This window comes from Aquarana catesbeiana, linkage group LG09, assembly GCF_042186555.1.
Source record: "Aquarana catesbeiana isolate 2022-GZ linkage group LG09, ASM4218655v1, whole genome shotgun sequence".
Lineage (NCBI taxonomy): Eukaryota > Metazoa > Chordata > Amphibia > Anura > Ranidae > Aquarana > Aquarana catesbeiana.
In genome coordinates, this window is record NC_133332.1 from 41,842,396 (window position 1) to 41,867,236 (window position 24,841).

The window sequence follows — 24,841 nt, forward strand, 5'->3', positions numbered from 1 at the left end:
TACTATGTCCACAGTCTCTGACCATGTCCTGTAGTATGTCCGCAATCTCTGACCATCTCCTGTAGTAGGTCCGCAGTCTCTGATCATCTCCTGTAGTATGTCTCCAATCTCTGACCATCTCCTGTACTATGTCCACAGTTTCTGACCATCTCCTGTACTATGTCCACAGTCTCTGACCATCTCCTGTACTATGTCTCCAGTCTCTGACCATCTCCTGTAGTAGGTCCGCAGTCTCTGATCATCTCCTGTAGTATGTCTCCAATCTCTGACCATCTCCTGTACTATGTCCACAGTTTCTGACCATCTCCTGTACTATGTCCACAGTCTCTGACCATCTCCTGTACTATGTCTCCAGTCTCTGACCATCTCCTGTAGTATCTCCACAGTCTCTGACCATCTCCTGTACTATGTCTCCAATCTCTGACCATCTCCTGTACTATGTCTCCAGTCTCTGACCATCTCCTGTAGTATGTCCGCAGGCTCTGACCATCTCCTGTACTATGTCTCCAGTCTCTGACCATGTCCTGTAGTATGTCCGCAGTCTCTGATCATCTCCTGTAGTATGTCGCCAATCTCTGACCATCATCTGTAGTATGTCTGCAGTCTCTGACCTTCTCCTGTAGTATGTCCGCAGTCTCTGACCATCTCCTGCCTACCGACAATGGGCCCTGGCATTTGAGGGAGCTACAAGCATTTAGGAAGATATTCTGTTATGTAATTAAAAAGGACATTATTAGGGAGGCCATGATGGTCTCTGCTGTTTGGGGTGTGGCTGTATTCCAATGTTTTATTTTGTGTCTATCTGCCTTGGGTATTATGGGATGTGTATTTAGATTAGCTGTGAGATTGGTGGGGGCAAATTCCTGCAATAGCTCTCACTGCTGATTGGACAGTCTACCCCACCTGGAATGCAAAGGTTGGGGGAATGTCCAGAGTATTACCTGTGTACCTGTGTTTTCAATAAAGAGTCCATGTTCAGCAACCAAATGAATATTGTCTTGGTTGTGGTTGTTAGCGGTTGAAATATCTGATATCTATATTCAGACTGGTAGAAAGCGGTATATGACGAAAGCACTCAAGCAGAGTGTGGTATGTTTTGTTACAGTCTCCACATACAGTTGTGCTCATAAGTTTACATACCCTGGCAGAATTTATGATTTCTTGGCCATTTTTCAGAGAATGTGAATGATAATACAAAAACATTTCTTTCACTCATGGTTAGTGTTTGGCTGAAGCCATTTATTATTAATCAACTGTGTTTACTCTTTTTAATTCATAATGGTAACAGAAACTACCCAAATGACCCTGATCAAAAGTTTACATACCCTGGTGATTTTGGCCTGATAACATGCACACAAGTTGACACAAAGGAATTTGAATGGCTATTAAAGGTAAACATCCTTACCTCTGATCTGTTTGCTTGTAATTAGTGTGTGTGTATAAAAGGTCAATGAGTTTCTGGACTCCTGACAGACCCTTGCATCTTTCATCCTGTGCTGCACTGAAGTTTCTGGATTCTAAATCATGGGGAAAGTAAAAGAATTGTCAAAGGATCTGCAGTTAAAGGTAGTTGAACTGTATAAAACAGGAAAGGGATATAAAAAGATATCCAAGGAATTGAGAATGCCAATCAGCAGTGTTCAAACTCTAATCAAGAAGTGGAAAATGAGGGGCTCTGTTGAAATCAAACCACGGTCAGTTACACCAACTAAAATTTCAGCCACAACTGCCAGGAAAATTATTCAGGATGCAAAGAAAATCCCACAAATAACTTCAGGTGAAATACAGGACTCTCTGAAAACATGTGGTGTGGCTGTTTCCAGATGCACAATAAGGAGGAACTTGAAGAAAGATGGGGTGCATGGTCAGTGGCCAGAAGAAAGCGGCCAGAAGAAAGCCATTACTATGCTAATGCCACAAGATATCCCATTTACAATACGCCAAACAGCAAAGAGACATGCCTCAAACCTTCTGGCACAAAGTCATTTGGAGTGATGAGACCAAAATTGAGCTTTTTGGCCACAACCATAAATGCAACATTTGGAGAGGAGTCAACAAGGCCTATGATGAAAGGTATGGAGGTGGATCGCTGATGTTTTGGGGATGTGTGAGCTACAAAGGCACAGGAAATTTGGTCAAACTTGTTGGCAAGATGAATGCCGTATGTTATCAAAAAATACTGGAGGAACATTTGCATTCATCAGCCAGGAAGCTGTGCATGGGACGTACTTGGACATTCCAACATGAAAATGATCCAAAACACAAGGCCAAGTCGACCCATCATTGGCTACAGCAGAATAAAGTGAAGGTTCTGGAGTGGCCATTACAGTCTCCTGACCTCAATATCATTGAACCACTCTGGGGAGATCTTAAACGTGCAGTTCATGCAAGACAGCCCACAAATTTACAGGAACTGGAGGCTTTTTGCCAAGACGAATGGACAGCTCATCAATGAGCCTCATCCACAAATACCACAAAAGATTTCAAGCTGTCATTGATGTTAAAGGGGGCAATACACGATACTAAGAACTGGGGTATGTAAACTTTTGATCAGGGTCATTTGGATTGTTTCTGTTGTCATTATGATTTAAAAAGAGTAATCACAGTTGATTGATAATAAATGGCTTCAGCCAAACACTAACCATTAGTGAAAGAAAAGTTTTTGTGTTATCATTCATATCCTCAGAAAGAAATCATAAATTCTGCCAGGGTATGTATGCACAACTGTAAATACTCCCATAACTATTCAAGCATATATTTCAGCATTCTAAACACACACGCCACTTGACGCTCTCATCTCCCCTTGTTACTTTGATTCAAAGCCAGGCAGCTACTTCTCCATCTCACCGCCAATGCCATTAATTCTGGCAGTTGGCCCCGCCTCCCTCTGCCCCCATTGGCTCGCAGCAGCCCGGGAGGAAGGCATCCCTAGAAAGGACATGGGGATGGCCACAATTGGTGACAGCAGACTCCCACGTCACAACCCCATGTTGGGCTAGCGGTGCTGCAATTGCAGGCGATTCAGCATCCCCTTTGCATTGGCTTGGGTGGGACTGGCTTATGGTTAGTTAGAGGAGTGTGAAACTGCGTATTAATGTAACCAGTTGTGGAAAAGTGGGGGCGGCCCGAGTCAGTGGTGTGTCCCATGTGTGTGCACGGAGTGAGCAGTGGCATCGACGGGGGAAGTGGCCTGGTCAATATTCGCTCCATAAGAAGCACAGACATTTCCCCCCATTTTTTTGGGGAAAAAAGTGTGTTGTATGGAGTGAAAAATACGGTACGTTTTTGGTTGTAACATGACGAAATGTGGAAATTTTCAAAGGGTATGAATACTATTTTAAGGCACTGTATTCTTTTTTTAACCACTTGGCTTCCGGATGATTAAACCCCCCCCCACATCCTTCATGACCAGGCCATTTTTTTGCAATACGGCACTGCGTTACTTTAACTGACAATTGTGCAGTCATGCGACAATGTACCAGAATGAAATGTATGTCCTTTTGGTGGTATTGATCACCTCTGTGTTTTATTTTTTGTGCTGCAAACATAAAAAGCCTGACACTTTTGAAAAAAAACAACTTTTTTTACTTACTGCTATGAAACATATCTAATAAAGAAATGTAAAAAAATCTAATTTCTTCATCAGTTTAGGCCGATATGTATTCTGCTACATATTTTTGGTAAAAAATCCCAATAAGCGTATATTGATTGGTTTGCGCAAATGTTATAGCATCTACAAACTATGGGATTCATTTGTGGAATTTTTGTTTCCTTATTTTTTTGTAGCAATGGCAGCGATCAGTGACTTATAGTGGGACTGCGATATTGTGGCGGACAGATCTGACACTAACTGACACTTTTTGGGGACCAGTGACACTAATACAGTGATCAGTGCTAAAAATATGCACTGTCACTGTATTAATGACACTGGCTGGGAAGGGGTTAACATCAGGGGTGATAAAAGGGTTAGCAATGTGCCTAGCTGGTGTTTGTGCACTGTGTGGGAGGTGCTTTTACTAGGGGAAGACATTGATTCATGTTCCTTCTTTGCAGGAACACAGGATCGATGCCTTCCCTACTGACACAACGGTGATCTGTTTTGTTTACATAGACAGACCGCCATTCTGGCTCTCTGCCTAATGATTGGCGGGTGCCAGCAGATCAGCTCTCACTGTGTATAATCACAGCAGGAGGAGGTCACCTGCGGCGCACATGTGCGCCCCAGACCCAGAAGTCCAGAATCGTGTACTTGGTATGTGATCCTGCACAGCAGAGCTGCCCTGCCACTGTATATGTAAGTGATCCGGTTGGCAAGCGGATTCATTTGAGTGTGGAAATCCTATCAAACCCCATGAATTATTTATATTATTATTATCTCACCAAGTCTAACATGTCATGACCTTCCCAATGTTTGGCCGGCTCTCATGTAATCATTCTGGATTTCTTCATCTGATAGGTTTGGTAATCTCACACATTAGGTCACATTTAGGAGTTTGTGGGAATAGTCTACCTGGACTTTTTTTTGTAGAGTTTGTCCAAGAGATGGAATATTTGTTTTTGGAGTCAGGAAATTATTTAAATCAGATGAACATGTGACTTCCTGTACAACCAGCATTATTTTTCTCTTTCTCCCAGTGCCCCCAGAGGTGAAGGTGTGGGGTCATCATCAGTCGGATGATGTAACAAGGCTTCAGTGCCTGGTGTACGGGTTTCACCCCCGACCTGTGGATGTGAAGTGGGTGAGGAATGGGGAGGATGATGTTCCTTCAGATGAAATGAGTCCAATTCTCCCCCATCCTGATGGCACCTATCAGATCAGAGTCAGTGTGGAAGTGCCAACAAGGGAGGGAGATACTTACTCCTGTCATGTGGACCACAGCAGTCTGAAGGATGAGACTCTCAGTGTGATATGGGGTAAGTTACACAGAATACATTAAACTTAGAAGATTGGGAAAAGAGAGCAACAAAAAAAACTGTTTGTTTATTCCATGTGACATATCAATTTTCTATGGGATTCGAAAATTGAAATATCAAGAACATTTCATCTCCACACATTGCAGTCCCAGTTGTGTTCACTAAGATGCACGTCCAAGATCCTTTTAAAAATATCAATACTCCCCACTGACAGCACTAATTGTGGAAGAGAGTTCCACATCCTTATTGCCCTGACAGTGAAAATCCCCTATGCAGCTTGAGGTTAAACAGCTTCTCCTCCAAACTCATTGTGTGGCCCTATGTCTTCTTACACTCCCGAAGACTGAAAAGTTTTCTTCCTATGCTGAGATAACTATTGAGGTATTTGTATATTGCTATCATATCTACTCTCAAGCGTCTCTTCTCCAGGGAGAACAAATTCAGTGCTTGCAGTCATTCCTCATAATTGAGGTCCTCCAATTGGTCCACCTACCAATTTAGTTGCCCTTCTCTGGCCTCTGTCCAGCTATACCACATCCCTCCTGAGGACTGGTGACCAGAACTGGATGGAATACTCGAGATGTGGCTCGAAATAAAGATTTATATAGTGGCAGGATAATTGTTTTATCTCTGGAGTAAATTACATTTTTTATGCAAGCTACTAGTCTGCTGCCTTTGGTAGCTGCAGCTTAACATTGCCTGCTATTGCTGTTTGTCTTCTACTAGGACCACCAGAATTTTCTCCATCCTGGATTCCCCCAGAGGTTCTCCCCCTAGTGAATAGTTTGCATTTATATTCTTAGCCCACAAGTGCATCACTTTACATTTTTTAACATTAAACCTAATTTGCCATGTAGTTGCCCACACCATTATTTTATACAGGTCTTTCTGTAAAATTTCTATATCCTGATGTGAAGTTATTGCCCTGTTTATTTTTGTGTTGTCCCCAAAAACTGAGATCCTGTGTAAAAACCAAGGAGAAGAAAGCATTCAGTACAGTTGCCTTCTCTGTGTCATCTGTAACCATCCTCACTTTGTCGTCTTTTATGTGGCCAATGTGCGCAGACGTTGCTTTTTTTACTGCGTTCCTACACTTCTTATTGTATTACTTGTAGTGTTGAAATGCTGACGATGACCCATTCACTTTATATTTTTTAAAGACATTTTTTTCTGTTAATAAGACCTTTTACATTATGGTTTAGACACCCAGGTTTACCCTTCGCTCGTCTATATTTATTGCCCATTGGAATGCATATGATATCTTTGTTTAATATGTTCCTAAAGCATTCCCGTTTTTCCTCCATTTTCAATGTTTCTAGGATTTGGTCCCAACTGATGTCTTGAAGTATTAAGCACAGTCCAGAAAAGTTTGCTTGTTTGAAATTTAGGTTATGGGGCCTGTAGCATACCCCCAATATTAATTTCCCACTTGCTTCTTCCCTTTGAAGTTCCACCCAAATGGATCCCACCTCCCCCTTGCCCCATTTACAATATCACTCCTCTCTTCCATCCGTAAATCATTCTTGATATATAGGCACACCCCTCCACCTTTTCTACCCCCTCATCCCTCCGATGCAATGAATACCCCTCAATATTTGCCAGCCAGTCATGTGAGCTGTCATACCAAGTTTCTGTTATTCCCACAAAGTCTTAGTCCTCCTCATGTAACAGCTGCTCCAGTTCCTCCATTTTGTTAGCTAGGCTCCTGGCATTTGTGTATACTCCGCTCCAGTATTATGTGGCTGCATATTATTTTCTCCTTATTTTTTTCTCAGGCTTCGTTTTTGATTCGTCATCTCGTTCACCCCGGGGTTAGATGTTATGGCTATATTATCACTACTGATCCACTATCTGTCCTTTGCTCACTGCCAGCTATCACTTCCTCTGAACCCTCCCCCCAACACCTAGTTTAAAAGCCCCTCCAACTTCTTGGCCATCTTTTTTTCCAACAGAGCTGCACTCTCCCCATTAAGGCGCAGCCTGTGCCTACTAAAGAGTCGGTAACTGACTGAGAAGTCAACCCAGTTCTCCAGGAACCAAAACCATCCTTCCTACACCAGTTCCTCAGCCACTTGTTAAGTTCCCAAAGCTCCTGCTGCCTCTGTGGTGTGGCTCGAGGTACAGGTAGTATCTCTGAGAAAACTACCTTCCCTTCAATCTAGTCCCTAAGTCCCTGAAATAATTTTTTAGTATGCTCCACATTCCTCTTACTTTGTCATTGGTACCGTTTACCATGACCACTGGGTCCTCTCCAGCCCCACCCAATAATCTGTCCATCCAATCCTCCATATGCCTAACCCGAGCACCTGGTAAACAACATACCGTTCAGCGATCCCTGTCTTGTGACAGATTGCCCTATCTGTCCTTCTAATAATTGAGTCCTCTGCATGAAAGTTTCTTATCTTCCTGTTTTCTTCTTTTGTGTGTACACTCCATCTATACACATCACACAGTGCTGTATAGGAGGTTATTGGGAAATTTCTGCCTTCTCTTCTTCACTCATTTCTTGGAAGATTCAATTTTCTATATTAAAAAACAGGAATTGAAACCCCTCTTAAAGTGGAAGTCCACCCTAACACTTAAATTCTCCCCTGCAATCATTAATGTGAGCTAAGTTCAGCCTTATGTCTCAAAATGAAAAAATCCCAGTTTTTCTACCTTTATTTTGTAGTATCCAGTGCCGTCACCAGACTTCAGTTCTACTTCCTTCTGAGTCTAAAAGCAGCAAGTGGGTGTGGTTACTGAAGGCTAATGACATCAGTTCCAGGGAGGGGCACTGTTCCTGTGTAGCCAGTGGATGTATGCAGGATGGGAGGAGCTGATCATAGGTTCCCGCCCAGTGTTCTCTCATCAGTAAGACCCCTTTCACACTGGTGCAGCTCCACAGTGACGGTAAATCGCTGCTTGTTTTTGTGGTGCCTTACTGCTGTTTAAGTGGTGCTGTAGCACCGCTTTTCGTCTGCTAGTGATGTGCAGGTGCTTCGGCAGCACTGCCCATTCATTCCAATTGCAGGGGCGGTTTAGAAGCGATGTATACAGCACTCCCAACCCGACCCAAAGATGCTGCTTGCAGAACTTTTCATAACGTCCCACAAGTGCACTGCCCCAGTGTGAAAAGTAACACTGGAATGAATAGAGAGGTGGTTTTCAGGCATTTAGCAGAGGCTATTTCCAGCACTAAAGCGCCTGAAAACTTCTCCAGTGTGAAGGTGGTCTTGCATTGTACATCCTAATTCATCATAGAAAGAAGACATAAAAAAGTCCCATCCACACAGAACCTGGGGGGGAGGTGCAGAGCACATATACAGTATAGCTGTGCTGTGCTGCAAATTTTTCCATCCGATTTTCAGATCATGTGTGCGGGCCTTAAAGTGATTGTAAGGCTTTCTTTTTCATTTTTTTAAAATAACAAACATGTCATACTTGCCTCCACTGTGCAGTTAGTTTTGCACAGAGTGGCCCCGATCCTCATCTTCTGGGGTCCCCCAGCAGCGCTGGTAGCTCCTCCCTGCATCGTATAACCCCCTAGGAGAAGCGCTCTCCTTGGGGTTACCTTGCGGGTGCGCTCCCGGGTCCAGCATTCGGCATCCATAGACGCCAAATGTACGACTTGGCCCCACCCTGGGGCCCGCATCATTGGATTTGATTGACAGCAGCGGGAGCCAATGGCTGTGCTGCTATAAATCTATCCAATCAAGAGCAGTGAACCCTGGGAAGAGGGGAAGAGCACATCTCCGGCAGGGCAATACAGGACTCAGGTAAGTAAAATGGGGGGGCTGGGGTCAGTGACAGAAGGATGCATTAAGGTGAAAAAATGTGAGGGTTTACAACCCCTTTAAGTCTACGTTTCCACTAGTGAAACTTGTCATGCCCCTTTGGACACACAAAGTTGCATGACAAGTCACAGCCCATTGATTTCAAGGACACCCGTTTCCATCTATGCGACTTTGAAAAGGTACCTGCACTACTTTGATGTGACTTTGATCCAGAGAGTGTAAAGTTGGATCAAAGTTGCACTCCAAATCGTGCGACTTTGGGGTTGCAATAGTGGAAACTTTGATTAAGGCTCCGTTTCCACAAGTGCAACTTGTCACATGACTTTGGACATATAAAGTCGCATGACAAGTCACAGCCCATTGATTTCAGTGACACACTGTTTCCATCTATGCAACTTTGAAAATCAGCGACTTTAAAAAGGTACCTGCACTACATTTATGTGACTTTGACGGGTTGTTTTGAAATCAATTGGCTGTGACTTGTTATGCGACTTGTGTCCAAAGTCGCATGACAAGTTTCACTAGTGGAAAGGGAGCCTGAAACTCATTACTCATATGTAATGAGCAATAGAAATCGATCTGTATCCTTCCAAACTTTCAAAAATGTTCCTTTGTACCCCATTTCTTTCATATATTGCGCCAGTCACGTGACATTTCTTTCCCCCCTCTGCGGTTCACAGCAGCTGGGCATGTGATACACCATGCACACAGTGCCCATCACAGTGCCACACCAGGTACACAGTGCCCATCACAGTGCCATGCAGAAACAACCATGTGGTTGTACACTATAGAAAATCTGCAGCATGTTGCATTGTAATCTATATTACAGTTTCTAACAAATAGTGTGTGTGTATTATGTGCTGCTGGAACCATGAGGAGTGAGCAGAACATACGTCAAAAGTCTCTCTCTCTCTTTCTTCAGGAGCTGCTGGCCAAAACAAAACAGGAGATCATGTTCTGTGAAGGATAGGAGGGATGGGGGTGGGGCTGGGCAGGTCTAGGCATGCCTGTCTAAGAACGACCAACAACCTTTTCAGGAAGTGAAAGTCAGCTTAGCAAGTTCAGATAATGGGAGATAGAGTTGAGGTGAAGAACAGAAAGTAACTGATTGTCTGGCTTAGATTAGACTTTCTAAGCGACACAATCAGCCAGAAAATGAATAATATCAAAGATAAAGATATTTAACATACTATTAATAGGAAAAATGTCATTTCTGACTGGACTTCCACTTTAATACCTCATCTTGTAATTTGTATTTACTACATTGTAGTAATGTACACACTGTTCTATATAGTGCAGGAATAATGTATCTAAAGGTGGCCAATACATTTTGGAATTTTGTAAACTTAATTATATACAAGATTTCCAAAGTCTCTAATATCTCATATTGTCTTTATGTTTATCTCTGTCAGATCCACCAGGCAATCGACTCTCACTCGGAGTGATCATTGGTGCTGTTGTTGGAATCATCGTTCTTCTTGTTGTTATCGCAGTTTGTTGGAAAAGTAAGTATAAGGATTCGATAATAATAATTTTTATTAGCACACTAATACCAGGCAGAGTTCTGTATGCAACTCTTCTGATTCTATATCTGAGTGTAGAAAGTATAGAGATAGCTGTACTACTCCTAGTGCTCAGTAAAAATGCAAACCATAAATAAAAGAGAGAAGTCCATGTTGTGGCATTCACTTAGTTGGAACTAGCCCCTTATAAGCCATCGGACTTTGAAAACTGCTGCAATTCCTGAAGTTCTTCGTTAACCACCTGACCTCCGGAAGATTTACCCCCCCCCTTCATGACCAGGCCATTTTTTGCGATACGGCACTGCATTGCTTTAACTGACAATTGCGTGGTCGTGCGACATTGTACCCAAATAAAATTGATGTCCTTTTTTCCCCACAAATAGAGCTTTCTTTTGGTGGTATTTGATCGCCTCTGCAGTTTTTATTTTTTGCGCTATAAACAAAGAGCAACAATTTTGAAAAAAACATTATTTTTTTTTTACTTTTTGCTATAATACATATCTAAAAAATATATATAAAAAAAATATATATTCATCAGTTTAGGCCGATATATATTCTTCTACATATTTTTGGTAAAAATAATCGCAATAAGCGTATATTAATTGGTTTGCGATTTAGGGACTTTTAAAAATAGTTTTTACTAGTAATGGCGGCAATCTGCGATTTTTAGTGGGACTGCGACATTGTGGCAGACAAATTTGACCCCAAATGACACTTTTTGGGGACCAGTGACATTATTACATTGATCAGTGTTTTAAAAATGCACTGATCAATGTAAAAATGACACTGGCAGGGAAGGGGTTACACTAGGGGCAATCAAGGGGTTAACTGTGTTCCCTGGGTGTGTTTTAACTGTAGGGGGGATGGGCTACCAGGGACATGACAGAGATCACTGGTCCCGGTCACTGGGAACAGTAGATCTCTGTCATGTCTCCTGTCAGAACGTGGAATCACCTTGTTTACAAAGGCATATCCCTGTTCTGCCTCTCTACTAGGCAATCATGGGTCGCCGGCAGACATCGAGTCCGCTTGACCCACTGACACACTTCTGCAGCAGCGTGCACGAGCAACTGCGCCAGCGCGAGCCACAGTACAGCTATGGTGATTCGCACAGGAGAGATGACCTGCCGCTGTATAATGATGGCGGATGGTCAGCAAGAAGTTAAACGGCTCCTGGGATTTCTGCAGTTTTGTCCAAAGCATCCAATTTAGTAAAGCCCAACCATCATGTAGCAGAGCAAATCAGAAAGCAGAGCCGGCATATCTAATAGACAAATATGACTGCCCCATGTACAAAATGAACAAAACAAAGATGATTGTGTTTACGTCAATTTGTGCATTCCATTCTACAATTCTAATTTTCATCTGTGATGTTGTCTGGTTGAAAATATTCAAAATATAGTTCATGGGTTGAATTTTTTTTTTTTGGGTTCCTAACTCCATGTCTTCATATTTCAGAGAAAAACAAGACAGGCTACTAAAGCACCAACAGTGAGTAATGTTTGCTGTACTCCTCTGTGTAATATTGTATATTGTTATGATTTGTAGACTGTAATCCTTATGTAGAATTTTCTAAGGATCCTCTAAGTCTGATGAACAATGTAATCCAGACGGCACTGACAACCTCCTCATTATTGGTATTATTGCTTTCCATACACACTAATGCCTCTCACAAAGTACAGAAAGAAGGGAAAGTGGTCCTGGGCCATTTTTGTTTAGAGATGAGTATGTCTCTTCTTCACTTATTGTGACCAGCCATCAGAAATTTTTGGGCCCCTTACACAGCTTTAGGACTGCCCCCCCCACACCCCCCACGAGCCTGACCACCAACATTTCCCAGGGCTTGCCCACAGACCATCCTACCGAATCCCCACACCGGCCACCTCACCTGTACGTACTCAGCCCATCCTCAATCCTGTATAAATGTCAGCCTTCCTCATACCTGTATATATGTCAGCCCCCCCCACACACCTGTATATATGTCAGCCCTCTCACACCTGTATATATGTCAGCCCCCCTCACACCTGTATATATGTCAGCCCCCCTCACACACCTGTATATATGTCAGCCCCCCACACACACCTGTATATATGTCAGCCTCCCCACACACACTTGTATATATGTCAGCCTCCCTCACAGCTGTATATATGTCAGCCCTCCCAACACCTGTATATTTCTCAGCAGCACCCCTCACACCTGTATATATGCTAGCCCCCCATCACATGTATATATATCAGCCCCCCACACACCTGTATATATGTCAGCCCTACCTCACCCCTGTATATATGTCAGCCCCCTCACACACCTGTATAAATGCCAGCCCCCCCACACACACACCTGTATACAGTTGCGGCTGGTGCTCAAGATTTTTTGGGGGTGCAAACAAATTAAAAAATTCAGAAAAAAAACCCCATAAATTGCAGCCTCACTGTGCCCATCAAACGTAGCCACTGTACCCATCAAACGCAGCCACTGTGCCCATCAAATGCAGTCACTGTGCCCATCAAACGCAGCCACTGTGCCCATCAAACGCAGTCACTGTGCCCATCAAACGCAGCCACTGTGCCCATCAAATGCAGCCACTGTGCCCATCAAACGCAGCCACTGTGCCCATCAATTGCAGCCACTGTGCCCATCAATTGCAGCCACTGTGCCCATCAATTGCAGCCACTGTGCCCATCAATTGCAGCCACTGTGCCCATCAAATGTTGCTACTGTGCCCATCAAATGTTGCCACTGTGCCCATCAAATGCAGCCCCTGTGCCCAGCAAATGCCTCCACTGTGCCTATTTAAAAGTTAACACTGTGGCCCCCCGCCCGCTGTCTGCCCGGGACTTACCCTATCTCGGTGGTGCAACGGGTGATGGTGGCAAGCTGTATCCTCCATGCGTCTCCTTTCTTCCTCCTGATAGGCTTCCAATCACAGCGCCTGGCGTTTTAGTGTTTATCAGGTGACGGGTAACAAACCTGCGCTTCCTGAATGGCAGAGAGGCAGTTCAGTGTTAGAATAGCGAATATTCATTCGCTGTTCTAACACACCTGGGTGAACTGCGAGCACAATGCTCTGCGCTCACAGTGCACCTTTTTTGAAGCCTATTGGAGCCTATGGCTCTAATCAGGTGCTTCAATAATACACCCCCGCCGCTGTAATTCAGGTGCCCGGTGCCCAAAAAGGGGCTGGACGCCTGAATAGGGGGTGACTACAGCGGCCATTGATAGATTCATGCAATGCAACACAGGAATCTATCCATGATACATAGAGGTGAGTGCCTGGAGGGAGGGGGCAGCGCCTGTGCGCCCTTAATGGGCTCACCGCCATTGCCTGTATATATGACATACCAGCCCCCCACACTTGTGTGTGTGTGTGTGTGTGTGTGTGTATATATATATATATATATAATGTCAGCCCCACAAATACACAAGTCTGTAAACACACAAGGCTCTGGCCCCTCCCTGTACACATACAGCCCCCCCTCCCTTTCTGTCACAGCCCATACTTGTAAAGCATTTCTTCCTACCTGGTCCCAGCTCGTTTTTACAAAGCTGACATGTTGCTGACACAGAAAAACCCAGTACACGAGGGGTGCACATGCACATAGTAGCCAGAGGTGGCAGTAAAAAGCTTGATGTCTGAGCTCAATGCCACAGAGAGCACACGCTGTGAGATAATTTCTGTAATGCACAGCACGGCTTCCCTTCACCCGTCCTGCCTTCTTCTGGCCCAGGCGGGCCTCGGGGCCCCTTACAGTTGTAATGGCAGTACCCCCCTGATGGTGGCCCTGCCTGGACCTGTGGGTGTTTGGGACATCCCATGATAAAAACAATAGATCCTGTGTAAACTCCGTTTCTTGGAGTACAGTACAGGACACAGGTTTCTCTCCCTGTTATTTTGATCTCCCTATGCTTGCTACAATCCTGAGGCTGTCTGGTAGTGGGCAGGGTTATATTGGTATATCTGGCACCCTTTTTTTTGTCCAATCACCTGAGCACACACATGTAACCCATGGTAAAGACTTAGGAACCCATGATGCCGCGTACACATGATCTGAATTTTCGTCGGAAAAGCCCTGGATGGTTTTTCCGACGGAATTCCGCTCAAGTTTGTCTTGCATACACTCGATCACACCAAATTCCGACCACCAAGAACGCGGTCACGTACACCACGTACGATGGGACTATAAAAAGGAAGTTCAGTAACAAGTGCGCCACCCTTTGGGCTCCTGCTAATCTCGTGTTTATCTTGTGTTAGTAGAAGTTTGGTTAGAGACGATTCGCGCTTTTCAGACTCGTGCTTCAGATCGTGGCTGCTTTTCAGGTTGTGCTTGTGGGTTTGTATCTGGTTTTCAGTGTGTGTAGTCAGTTCGCATTTGTTTGTCATTGCGTGCTATTTATAGTACCGTATTTGATTCCCAGTGCGTTCTTGTCCGCTCGTTTCTGATTTTCAGCTTGTTCTTTCAGGCCTTGCTGTTTTTCAGTGCTTTCTGTTTCATTCGTTCTGACCAGCCGACCGTTTTGAGGCCATGTTGCGAGTACAGGCTTGTCATAGAGTTCGTGCTGTGCAGGGGCTTGGTGTTGGGCTTCTTGCTTTGACACAAGCCCAGTCCATGAACAGGGTGGGGAGGAGTTCATGGACGAAAAATTGGTTGCTCCAGCGTGACCAATTCTCTCACATGCCTTTGCTGCGAAAGATCCAGGAGAATAACCCTAATGATTTTAAGAACTTTCTCAGAATAACAGACCCCGTTTTTCACCATTTGTTGGCTTTGCTAACCCCTTATATCAGCAGGCAGGATACCTGCATGCGGCAAGCCATCACTCCAGAGCAGAGGCTAGTCGCCACGTTGCGGTTCTTGGCGACTGGGAGAAGCCTTCAGGACCTCAAGTTCTCGACAGGCATCTCTCCCCAGGCTCTGGGGATCATTATCCCAGAGGCCTGTTCTGCCATCATCCAGGTCCTGTAGAAGGACTATATAAAGGTAAGATTTCTCCTTTAACATCACATTCTATGTATTTACTGTTTGCTAATGTATTGTATTTCTTTCATCATTCCCTAATTACCATGATTGTAACATGCTGTGAATGCCCCCTTTATCCTCATGCACGCTGGAAGTTTTTAAAGTTTGTTTGTAGTCCTTCATGCATATTTGCCCTCACTAACCTTCACAGCATGCTATCCTGGGCCCATATACACCTATCCTAGTCACTTAACAATATATTTTGTCAGCTCCATTGTAGTGCTTTACCCTAAATACCCCCTAAAATGTGTACAAATGTTATTTGTGTCCTTAAATTCATGCAGAGTGCCAGAGGCTTTTTTTGGGGGTCCCAAACTCATTTGGAACCCTCCCTCCCCCCAGCCGCTAAGTCAAATGATACTAATCTTCTAACTGCTGACTTTGCCAAACCCATACACACTATACCTACCTCTTTTGTGGTCATATTTATGCATGAATTCACCAAAGCATGTAGTGCAAGGGCCTGCCTGAATACTTTCAAATGGTACTGTTTAAAGTTTTGTTCCCCTATTATCTTGATAGGTAATTGCAGAATGTAAAAATGTGCTTCCATTTGTACAGTGTATTTTTTTTTATATTATGACACTTCCTACCTGTCCCGTGGGCTGCCAATAGTGTCAGTAAAGAGGGGCTGGCCAAAGTAACACACATTATTTATGCATTCAGCTCTCAATGAAGTGGAGAGAGTTACCTGTACAAAACATACCCCCCCTAAAATATTTCCAAGGGGTCATCAGAGGGGGTGAGGAATCTGATAAGTGGCCCTTATATTTTTGCCTTTTAATGCTCCTTCAAATAAATGTTATACTGATGTTGGACAATAATGTTTGTCTAATCTGCTTGCAATGTTTATGTGCAAAATGACTATTTTTTTTCTTGTTTGACTCCACAGTTTTCTTCAACGCCACAGGAATGGCAGACTGTGGCCTCCCAGTTTTCCCAGCATTGGGACTTTCCCAACTGTGGAGGGGCAATCGATGGGAAGCACGTCCACATCATCCCACCACCCCATTCGGGGTCATAATATTATAATTACAAGAGGTTCAATAGTATTGTGTTGATGGCGGTGGTGTTGGTGACATACAAGTTTCTGTATGTGGACGTTGGGGAGGAATGGCTGGATGTCAGATGGTGGAATATTTGCCCGGACCGAGTTCTACTGACGTCTCGAGAGGCTTGGGATTGCCACCTCCAGAGGAGAATGTTGAAGGACTGCCATTTGTCTTCGTTGCAAATGAGGCATTTGGTCTGGGTGACCATGTGATGAGGCCATTCCCCCAGAGAACCCTCACCCCGGAGAAGAGGGTTTTTAATTACCGGCTGGCCAGAGCCAGAAGAGTCATGGAGAATGCGTTTGGGATCCTGGCCATCCGGTTCCGCCTATTTCAAACAGCCTTAAATATAGCGGAATACAAACTAAATCACATAATTTTATGTTGCTGCATCCTGCATAATTTTTTGAAGCGGAACAATCCAAATTATTGCCTCCGTTGGGCCTGAGGCCAGACTTCAGGAAACACTGTTGGCCCTGGAAGCTGGCCGTCCTGGCTTGCCCCCCCAAACCACCCGTGAAGTGCGTGAAAAATATGTACAATTTTTTTACGGGTAGGGGGGCCATTGCTTTGCCAACAAATTTGGAATACATTTTCACTTTTCTCAGATAAAATCTTGATTTTCATTTACTGCTTGGGTTTCTTTTTGCTGTCTCCTAGGTTCTCCTAGTGTACTTGTAGTGCCAAGTGGTTTTTACATTATTAAATAACACCCATTGTCACTAAAAACACCAACTTAATACAAAAAATGGTATTGATCATTGAAAGAAGAAGCCACACATTGTTGAGTATAAAAGCTTTTACTCCGTTCACATTCACATGTGCGTTTTTAAAAAAACAAAACTCTTGGTTTGCTAAAGTTTAACCTTTTTTTTTTTTTTTTTTTTAGGGTACATAAACAGGCATGTTTCAAAAAATAACATACACAACTTAGGAACTTACAAAGTTCAACATTGAAAAACTGAAGGCAATATCAGACATAATAGTGTCCAAAATGTCTTGATATTGCCTTCATCAGATGGGGTGAAGTCACCCCTGTAAAAGCCAAATTTTGAAGATGCACACAAATTGGGAGTAAAACCTGGGGATTTCCCTCCTAATCTTATGCATAATGTCAACATGTGCTATCTCCCATCATGGGGATCAATGGACGTGTTTTGGGGGGCAACCCCTTCCTCTCACCTACTAGAGTTTTGAGGAAGGGGTTGCAGTCACAAAACGCGTACATTGATATCCCCTGATGGCAGATAGCACAAGTTGACACACTGTGTGCATCTTCAAAATTTGGCTTTTAAAATGTGTAAAAAATTGGTGCACAAAAATAAAAAAATGGTGGCATTTTTTGGGTATTTATATTCTTAGTACATCAATCATGTTCTTCAGTCTTTGTTCAATCTCCTTGGTTTTGTCCTTGGTAAGGTCTAAATCCTGACTACACATTATGTCATGGATAAGGCTTTGGGCACTGTCACTGGTGAAATGATGTGATTGTTCTTCCACAACCTGTACATCACCTACAAAAAAAACAAATACACACCATGTATTATAAATATGCAGGCATACATCTCTTACCTGAATCTGTGGTGTCAGACACTCACCTGCTGTGGTGTCAATCTTGACCACCTCTCCTTCCTCCACATCCTCAGGTTGTGACCTCTGTTCCCCTTCTTCAGGAGAGGGGGGTTCCTGGTGTCCTCATATTTCCTGATTCTTTGCTCCCCTGTGAGAATGAAACAAAAGGTATACTTAGCACACAGATATTAGAGGCCAGAAATAGGAATATGAAACATTGCTTGGAAGTGGGGTACAATTGTCTGTTTTGGCAGAGTTCCAGGCTGAAGACATGATTTATTCCCTTACCAAACCTTTTTTGGACAAATTTCACACCTGGAAACACCCCAAGTATCCACTGGAGCACCTGTGTGTGACACCCTAAAAAGTTTGTTCTTGTGTCCCACACTAGTGCTCCTGAGTCCAGATGTGTAAACAGCTGCTGAGTGTCCTCTCCTTCCATTACACTGAACCAAGTTTGCAATTCCTTCTAGTTTCAAACACATCTAGACGACAATGTCCTAAACGTCTTTTAATACAAATTATCACGACCAAATGTAGTTATCCCTCTATCTGGCAAAAACATTGTATATTTAGTTGTCAAACGAACTATGTTTACTACGACCGATAACTGTACCCACGAACATGAAAGTAGCCATTTTAAACTGTCCAACAGTAAGAAAAGCACATGGAGCAGCATGCAAGTAATAATAGGAACACACGACAACTACTTACTTTTTCGAAGAACTTATGTTATGTTATGTTTCTGTACTGATCATGCTCCCTCAATTTGAGGTCTGACCAGCGTTTCCTCAATTGATCCTTGGATCGTCGTACCCCAAAATGCCTGTGCAGACTCTTCACAACTTTAGACATGATCTTGGCATTTCTCAGATTTGGGTTTGGGTACGGTCCATAATCACTAACATAGTCATTCCTCTTCAATATGTCAACCATCTCCAACATTTCTACAAAGGACATATTTGAGGCCTTAAAGCTCCTCCTGGATCGTGACATTTCTGGCTCCGGGCTTTCCTCCTCCTCGTTAGTGCTATTATGCACCTGCTGTGTCTCTGCCATGGTTCTCTCCCACTGCGATGAATGAGACGGGGCATATTCTAGAAAGAACATCGGGGCGGATGATATGGGCGAAGTTTCACGCATGCGCAGTGTATATAAAGTTAACACACGTGTGTCGTACATACGTTCTGTGTGCGGAGGAAGAAGGAACAGAAGCCACGAACATAATAATTTTCTCTATTTTCTAATTTTCTCCTCACTGCTTTTGAAAACCAACTTCAATTTTACCCACTAATGATTAGATGAGCTAATGAATTTTCTTAAAATGAAACAATTCTAATTAAATTCTCTATTTAAAAAAATGGTTAAGTGATTATGTTTGTGTGCTCTAACTAACTGGTGTATTTTTTACTGAAATGTTGTGATTGATAAACCATTGAGCTATTATAAAAATGATTTTATTCTCCAGGGTCTCTGCTTTAATAAAATATATAATATCTTTTTTTTGAGGGGGGTAAACTAATCTTCAAGTCTGAAATGGCTTTTTAAAGCGGACCTTCAATCATTTTTTTGAACTCTCCATCTATTAAATCTTCTGCCCTTATTGTTTTAGCTTTGGATAGTAAAACATTTTTCTTTATCATACATCATGGGACACAGAGCCTAAGTAATAACTTAATGGGTATATAGATACCTTCAGGTGATGGACACTGGTATACCCAATCCAGGAAGTTCACTTCCTATTTAACCCTTCCTCCTTCCAGAAGCACATCAATTTTTTCGCCAGTGTCTAAGGTGTTGGTCACGAGTGAAGATGTGCTCCGAGGAGCTCCAGGAGGAATCCATGCTGGATTTAAATAGCCTTCATAGACCAGATCCATCCAAAGTGCCACTGAGGACAAAGTGGATGGTACCTGGGCCTCGTATCTGAAGCACAAGGTTTTGCCTGTAACGTCTCTTTGAGGGCTGGACCCCAAGACCCAGGGATTTGGTCATGCTACATTACCTAAAACTTTTTCCTGGCGGGGTGCTTTTTACAGGTCCAAGGAAGTGGAACCCCGATAAAAAGGGACCCGGTCCTTGAAGGTTTGCTAAACGCAGCCCGCCGTGTTGGGTGAAGGTTGGATTGTCTGTTAATTCAGTAAATCCTTCGGCGGGGATAAGGGAAAAAACTTAGGAACTAAAAAGTCCACCTATGCTTTCTTCTTTAAGGGGAAAAAATGTTGTTATGTCTTAAATCTCCACTAGAGGGAGTGTATGCACATACCTTAAAGGGGTTGTAAAGGTGTTTTTTTTTTTTTTTAAAAATAACAAACATGTCATACTTACCTTCACTGTGCAGCTCGTTCTGCACAGAGTGGCCCCGAACCTGGTCTTCTGGGGTCCCTCGGCGGCTGTCTCAGCTCCTCCCCGCAAGCATTTACCACCTTCATGCGAGCTCTCTCGCACGGTGGTGAGTGCTTGCGGGCGCGTTCCCGTGATACAGCCGGCGGCTATAGCCGCTCGCTGTATCACTCGGCCCCGCCCCCCGGCGCGCCGCGTCATCGGATGTGATTGACAGCAGCGCGAGCCAATGGCTGCGCTGCTTTCAATCCATCCACTGCAGCCAATCAGCGGCCAGGGTGAGCGGAGGAACAGATGTCGGGAACGCGAAGCTGACTTTCGAGGCGTCAGGTAAGTAAAACGGGGGGGCTGGGGGCGGCGGTTCTGTCAGAAGTTTTTTCACCTTAATGCATAGAATGCATTAAGGTGAAAAAACTTTTACCTTTACAACCCCTTTAATCTGTTGTCTTCACTTCAGCTCAGTGTCAGTCTGTGTGTGGCTGCAGCAGCTTGTGCAGGGAAATCTTCTCAAGGTAAGAGATCTGAAAATGCTTTTCTACCCCCTAAAGAGACCGGAAGGGTTAGGGAGACAGCTGTGGTTGTACCCCCTTGTAATACCTCACTCCGGGGGGGTGCGGAGGTCCTGTTTTTATTTTTTTTGCATCAAAAAGTTGTTTCCTTTGCCTGCTGTGTAATGGGCTCTGCCCCCCCACCCCGTGCTAGGCCTGCGGACCCGAAAGCTGCCGAAGCACGGGAATGTTTTTTCAAATGAAAAGGAGGGGGCGGGTTTACGAAGGGGGCGGGGCCTAGGCGCAGCACCGTGCAACATCCACGAGGATGTACGGAGGCTTAAAGGATCAGCTGGAGCAGTTTCTCCTCGGCAGGGAAGAGGAAGCAAGCAGCCTACACTGGGACACAGGAGCAGTGGGGCAGGTAAGTGTGGGCAAGTGGTGTTCCTGATACAGGAAGGACTTTTTTCCAAGCACTAGGCTGAACTTAATAGCGGTATTGCTGTCATGACTATGTTCAGTGATTAAGTGCAATTTAATAGTGTCTCTGCTTTTGTGCTTAGCACTATATGTACCAAAAAAGACACCACAAAGACCAAAAAGGTACCAAAGGTTTCACCCACAGGCGCTAGGATCTCCAGTCGCATCTCCTGTCATCCTTGCCTGAATAACCAATTATGGCAAGCCAGGGTGACCCATTGGATACCTGACTGAAGATGTCCTTTCCTCCACCCTGCAGGGTCTGGAAGGAAGATTAGTGGCATTAATTGCATCCTCCATTAAAATGGATAGGAAGCATTCTAGATCCCCCTCCCTTACTTTAGACCATTTGCAAGGGGAACAATGGGCACAGGATGAGGTGTTACCCTCAGGCGATCAGGAAAGACAAACAGATGATTCCTCTGTGGAGGAAACAATGGTAGATGAACCTTTTTCAGCCTCACAATCTGATAAATTGCTGATACAATCTCTTACGGAGATGGTTTGCTCTACTTTCATGTTACCCCTAACGGAGTCTCCTAAAAGCTCAGTTTCTTCCTTGGGTTCCTTAAAACCTTCACAGCCTTTGCATGCATTTCCTGTCCATGCATTACTAGAACAGCTTATTTATGCTGAATGGGATCACCCGGATAAGCATTTTCTTCCTCCAAAGAGATTTTCAGTTCTCTGTCCCATGGAGGAGAAATTTACCAAAAAATGGAAGGTAACGGCAGTTGACGCTGCGATTTCCAGTGTGAATAAAAGTCTAACTTGTTCAGTAGACAATGCACAAATGCTTAAGGATCCAACAGATCAAAGGTTGGATATCCTGTTAAAATCTACTTTTTCCTTGGCAGGTGCCATTACTAAGCCTGCAGTCGCTGCAATAGGCACCTGTCAATCCCTAAAGGACCAATTTAGACAGGCCCTTAAAGAGGTAATTGGCCGAACTACCAAAAGCATTATGCTTTGCCATAGATGCCATTAAAGATTCTATTCACCAGCCGTCCCGCCTTACGCTTATACTAGTACATATGTGTAGAATCCTGTGGTTAAAAAATTGGTCAGCCGAAGCACCATGTAAAACCCTCCTAACTGGGTTCCCTTTTCATGGGGAGCGGCTATTGGGGATGATTTGGACAAATATTTTCAAACAATTTCTAGTGGGAAAAGTACTCTTTTGCCAGTTAAAAGAAAGTATAAAAGCCCTTCATTTAAACGGGCTCTTTCTCCTGCGCCAGGGACTTCCACCTTTAGGCAGTGGAAACGGCCCACCATTAGACTCTAGAGGAAAATCTCAGGGTCAGGCCCAGGCTCAAAAGAAGTCCTTAGGCCGGAAACCTGCAAAGCAGAATCCTAAAGCCTCATCATGAAGAGGCACCCCCCCTCGCCAGGGTGGGGGGAAGACTTCTGCAGTTTTTCAGAAGTCTGGCAAGATGAAATTTAGGACAGATGGGTCATCTCCACGGTAACGCTGGGGTACAAGCTGGAATTTCGGGACTTTCCACTTTTCCACCTCATTTCCTGAGGTCAAGAGTTCCCAAGGATCCAGAGAAAAGGCAATCTCTGTTTTGGGCACTAGACTGATTAATATCTCAGGGGGTAATCATACAGATCCCCATAAAAGAGCAAGGTTTGGGGTTTTATTCAAACCATTTTATGGTACCAAAACCAAATGGAGATGTCAGACCCATTCTAGATCTAAAAAATTAAAGCAGTTCCTGAAGATCCGCTCCTTTCACAAGAGAACAATCAGGTTAGTAGTTTCTATCCTACTAAGAGGAGAACTTCTGGTGTCTATCGACATCAGGGATGCATATCTGCATGTTCCTATATTTCCCGCTCACCAAAAGTTTCTGCGGTTCGAAGTAGAACAGCAGCATTTCCAGTTTGTAGCCTTGCTCTTCGAGCTAGCTACAGCACCCCGGGTGTTTACATAAGTCCTGGCCCCACCTCTAGCCAGGTTAAGGGCACAGGACATAACAGTCTTGGCGTACTTAGACGATCTATTGCTAATAGACCAGTCAGTGGCTCGTTTGGAGCAAAGCGTGTACATTACAACCAATTACCTGGAAAGTTTGGGTTGGATTCTCAACCTAGAGAAATCTTCCTTAAAACCGATAAAAAGGCTGGAGTACCTGGGTCTGATCATAGACACAGCCCAGAAAAGAGTGATCTTGCCTCAAGCAAAAATCAACTCCATAAGAGAGCTGGTGTGGATGGTCAGGTCAAAAGGCGATCCCTCCATTTGCCTTGGCATGAGGTTGCTAGGAAACATGGTGGCTTCATTCAAAGCAGTTCCCTATGCCCAGTTCCATTCAAGACTGTTACAAAACAGTACCTGTCTGCTTGGAACAAAACAATTTAAGCTTTAGACTTGCCAATGCGGCTGTCCCCAAGGGTGTCCCAAAGCCTCAGTTGGTGGATACTAACCCAGAATCTGCTGAAAGGAAAATCCTTCAGACCTGTTATCTAGAAAGTGGTAACGACAAATGCCAGGCTTTCAGTCTGGGGAGCAGTACTAGAAAAGACAACTGTCCAGGGACAGTGGTCAAGAGCCGAAAGAACCTTGCCCATCAATATCCTAGAGATTCGGCAATGCGTCTGGCTCTAAAGGCCTGGACTTACAGGTTATGGGATTGTTCTGTCAGGATCAATCCGACAATGCCACAGCTGTGGCCTATATCAATCACCAAGGGGGCACCAAGAGTCTCTCAGCGCAGAGAGAGGTAAACCATATTCTAGCTTGGGCAGAAAGGAATGTCCCATGCCTATCAGCAGTCTTCATTTTGGGAGTAGAGAATTGGCAGGCGAAATACTTGAGTTGCCATACTTGAGTCTTCACCCGACATTTTTTGGACTATTTGCCTAAGATTGGGGACTCCGGACGAAAACCTTTTGCGTCCAGATTCAACCTGAAGTTAGTCAACTTTGTGGCCAGAACAAGGGATCCACTCGCATGCGGAACGGATGCGTTGGTGACCCTGTGGAATCAGTTCTCACTGATCTATGCATTCCCCCTATTCAGTTGCTGCCTCGACTTCTTTGCAGGATCAAACTGGAAAGAAAGCCGGTAATTCTGGTAGCACCAGCATGGCCCAGAAGGTCATGGTATGCAGAAATCGTAAAGATGGCAGTGGTGGGTCCATGGCCCCTCCCACTATGGCCAGATCTGCTCTCACAGGGACCGATATTCCATCCTACCTTACAGTCTCTAAATTTAACGGCTTGGCTATTGAAACCCACATTCTGAAGAAACATGGGCTTTCCGGGTCAGTTATCTCTACCCTGATTAATGTAAGGAAGCCAGCTTCCAGAACTATATATTACAGAGTCTGGAGGGCTTATGTTTCCTGGTGTGAATCCAAGGGTTGGCACCCTCGGAGATGTATCATAGGCAGAATTCTTGCCTTTCTACAATTAGGGGTAGAGATGAAATTGCCCTTGAGTACTACTAAAGGCCAAGTCTCAGCTTTATCGGTCGCTTTCTTCACATTCTTTAGTCTGGGGTTTTATGCAAGGGATGATGCGGCTTAATCCGCCAGTCAAACCTCCTTTGAACCCTTGGGACTTGAACTTAGTTTTGTCTGTGTTACAAAAACAGCCATTTGAACCGATACAACATATTCCCTTAGTCCTTCTGACAGGGAAGTTGGTATTTTTGGTTGCTATATCCTC

The 24,841-nt window shown here is 44.1% G+C and overlaps 1 protein-coding gene across 3 annotated transcripts in view; it reads left to right on the forward strand.

Annotated features, from left to right (window-relative positions):
* The window catches only part of LOC141107545 (class I histocompatibility antigen, F10 alpha chain-like), a 121,207-nt gene that overhangs the window by 83,320 nt on the left and 13,046 nt on the right, over window positions 1-24,841 (forward strand). For 2 of the 3 annotated variants that reach the window (XM_073598356.1, XM_073598357.1), the window contains exons 4-6: window positions 4,636-4,914; window positions 10,103-10,195; window positions 11,672-11,704. In XM_073598356.1, coding sequence (XP_073454457.1) covers window positions 4,636-4,914; window positions 10,103-10,195; window positions 11,672-11,694 — 395 coding nt within the window. In that variant the 3' untranslated portion in view covers window positions 11,695-11,704. The remainder of the gene's footprint in view (window positions 1-4,635; window positions 4,915-10,102; window positions 10,196-11,671; window positions 11,705-24,841) is intronic. The other variant, XM_073598358.1, reaches the window with a different exon arrangement.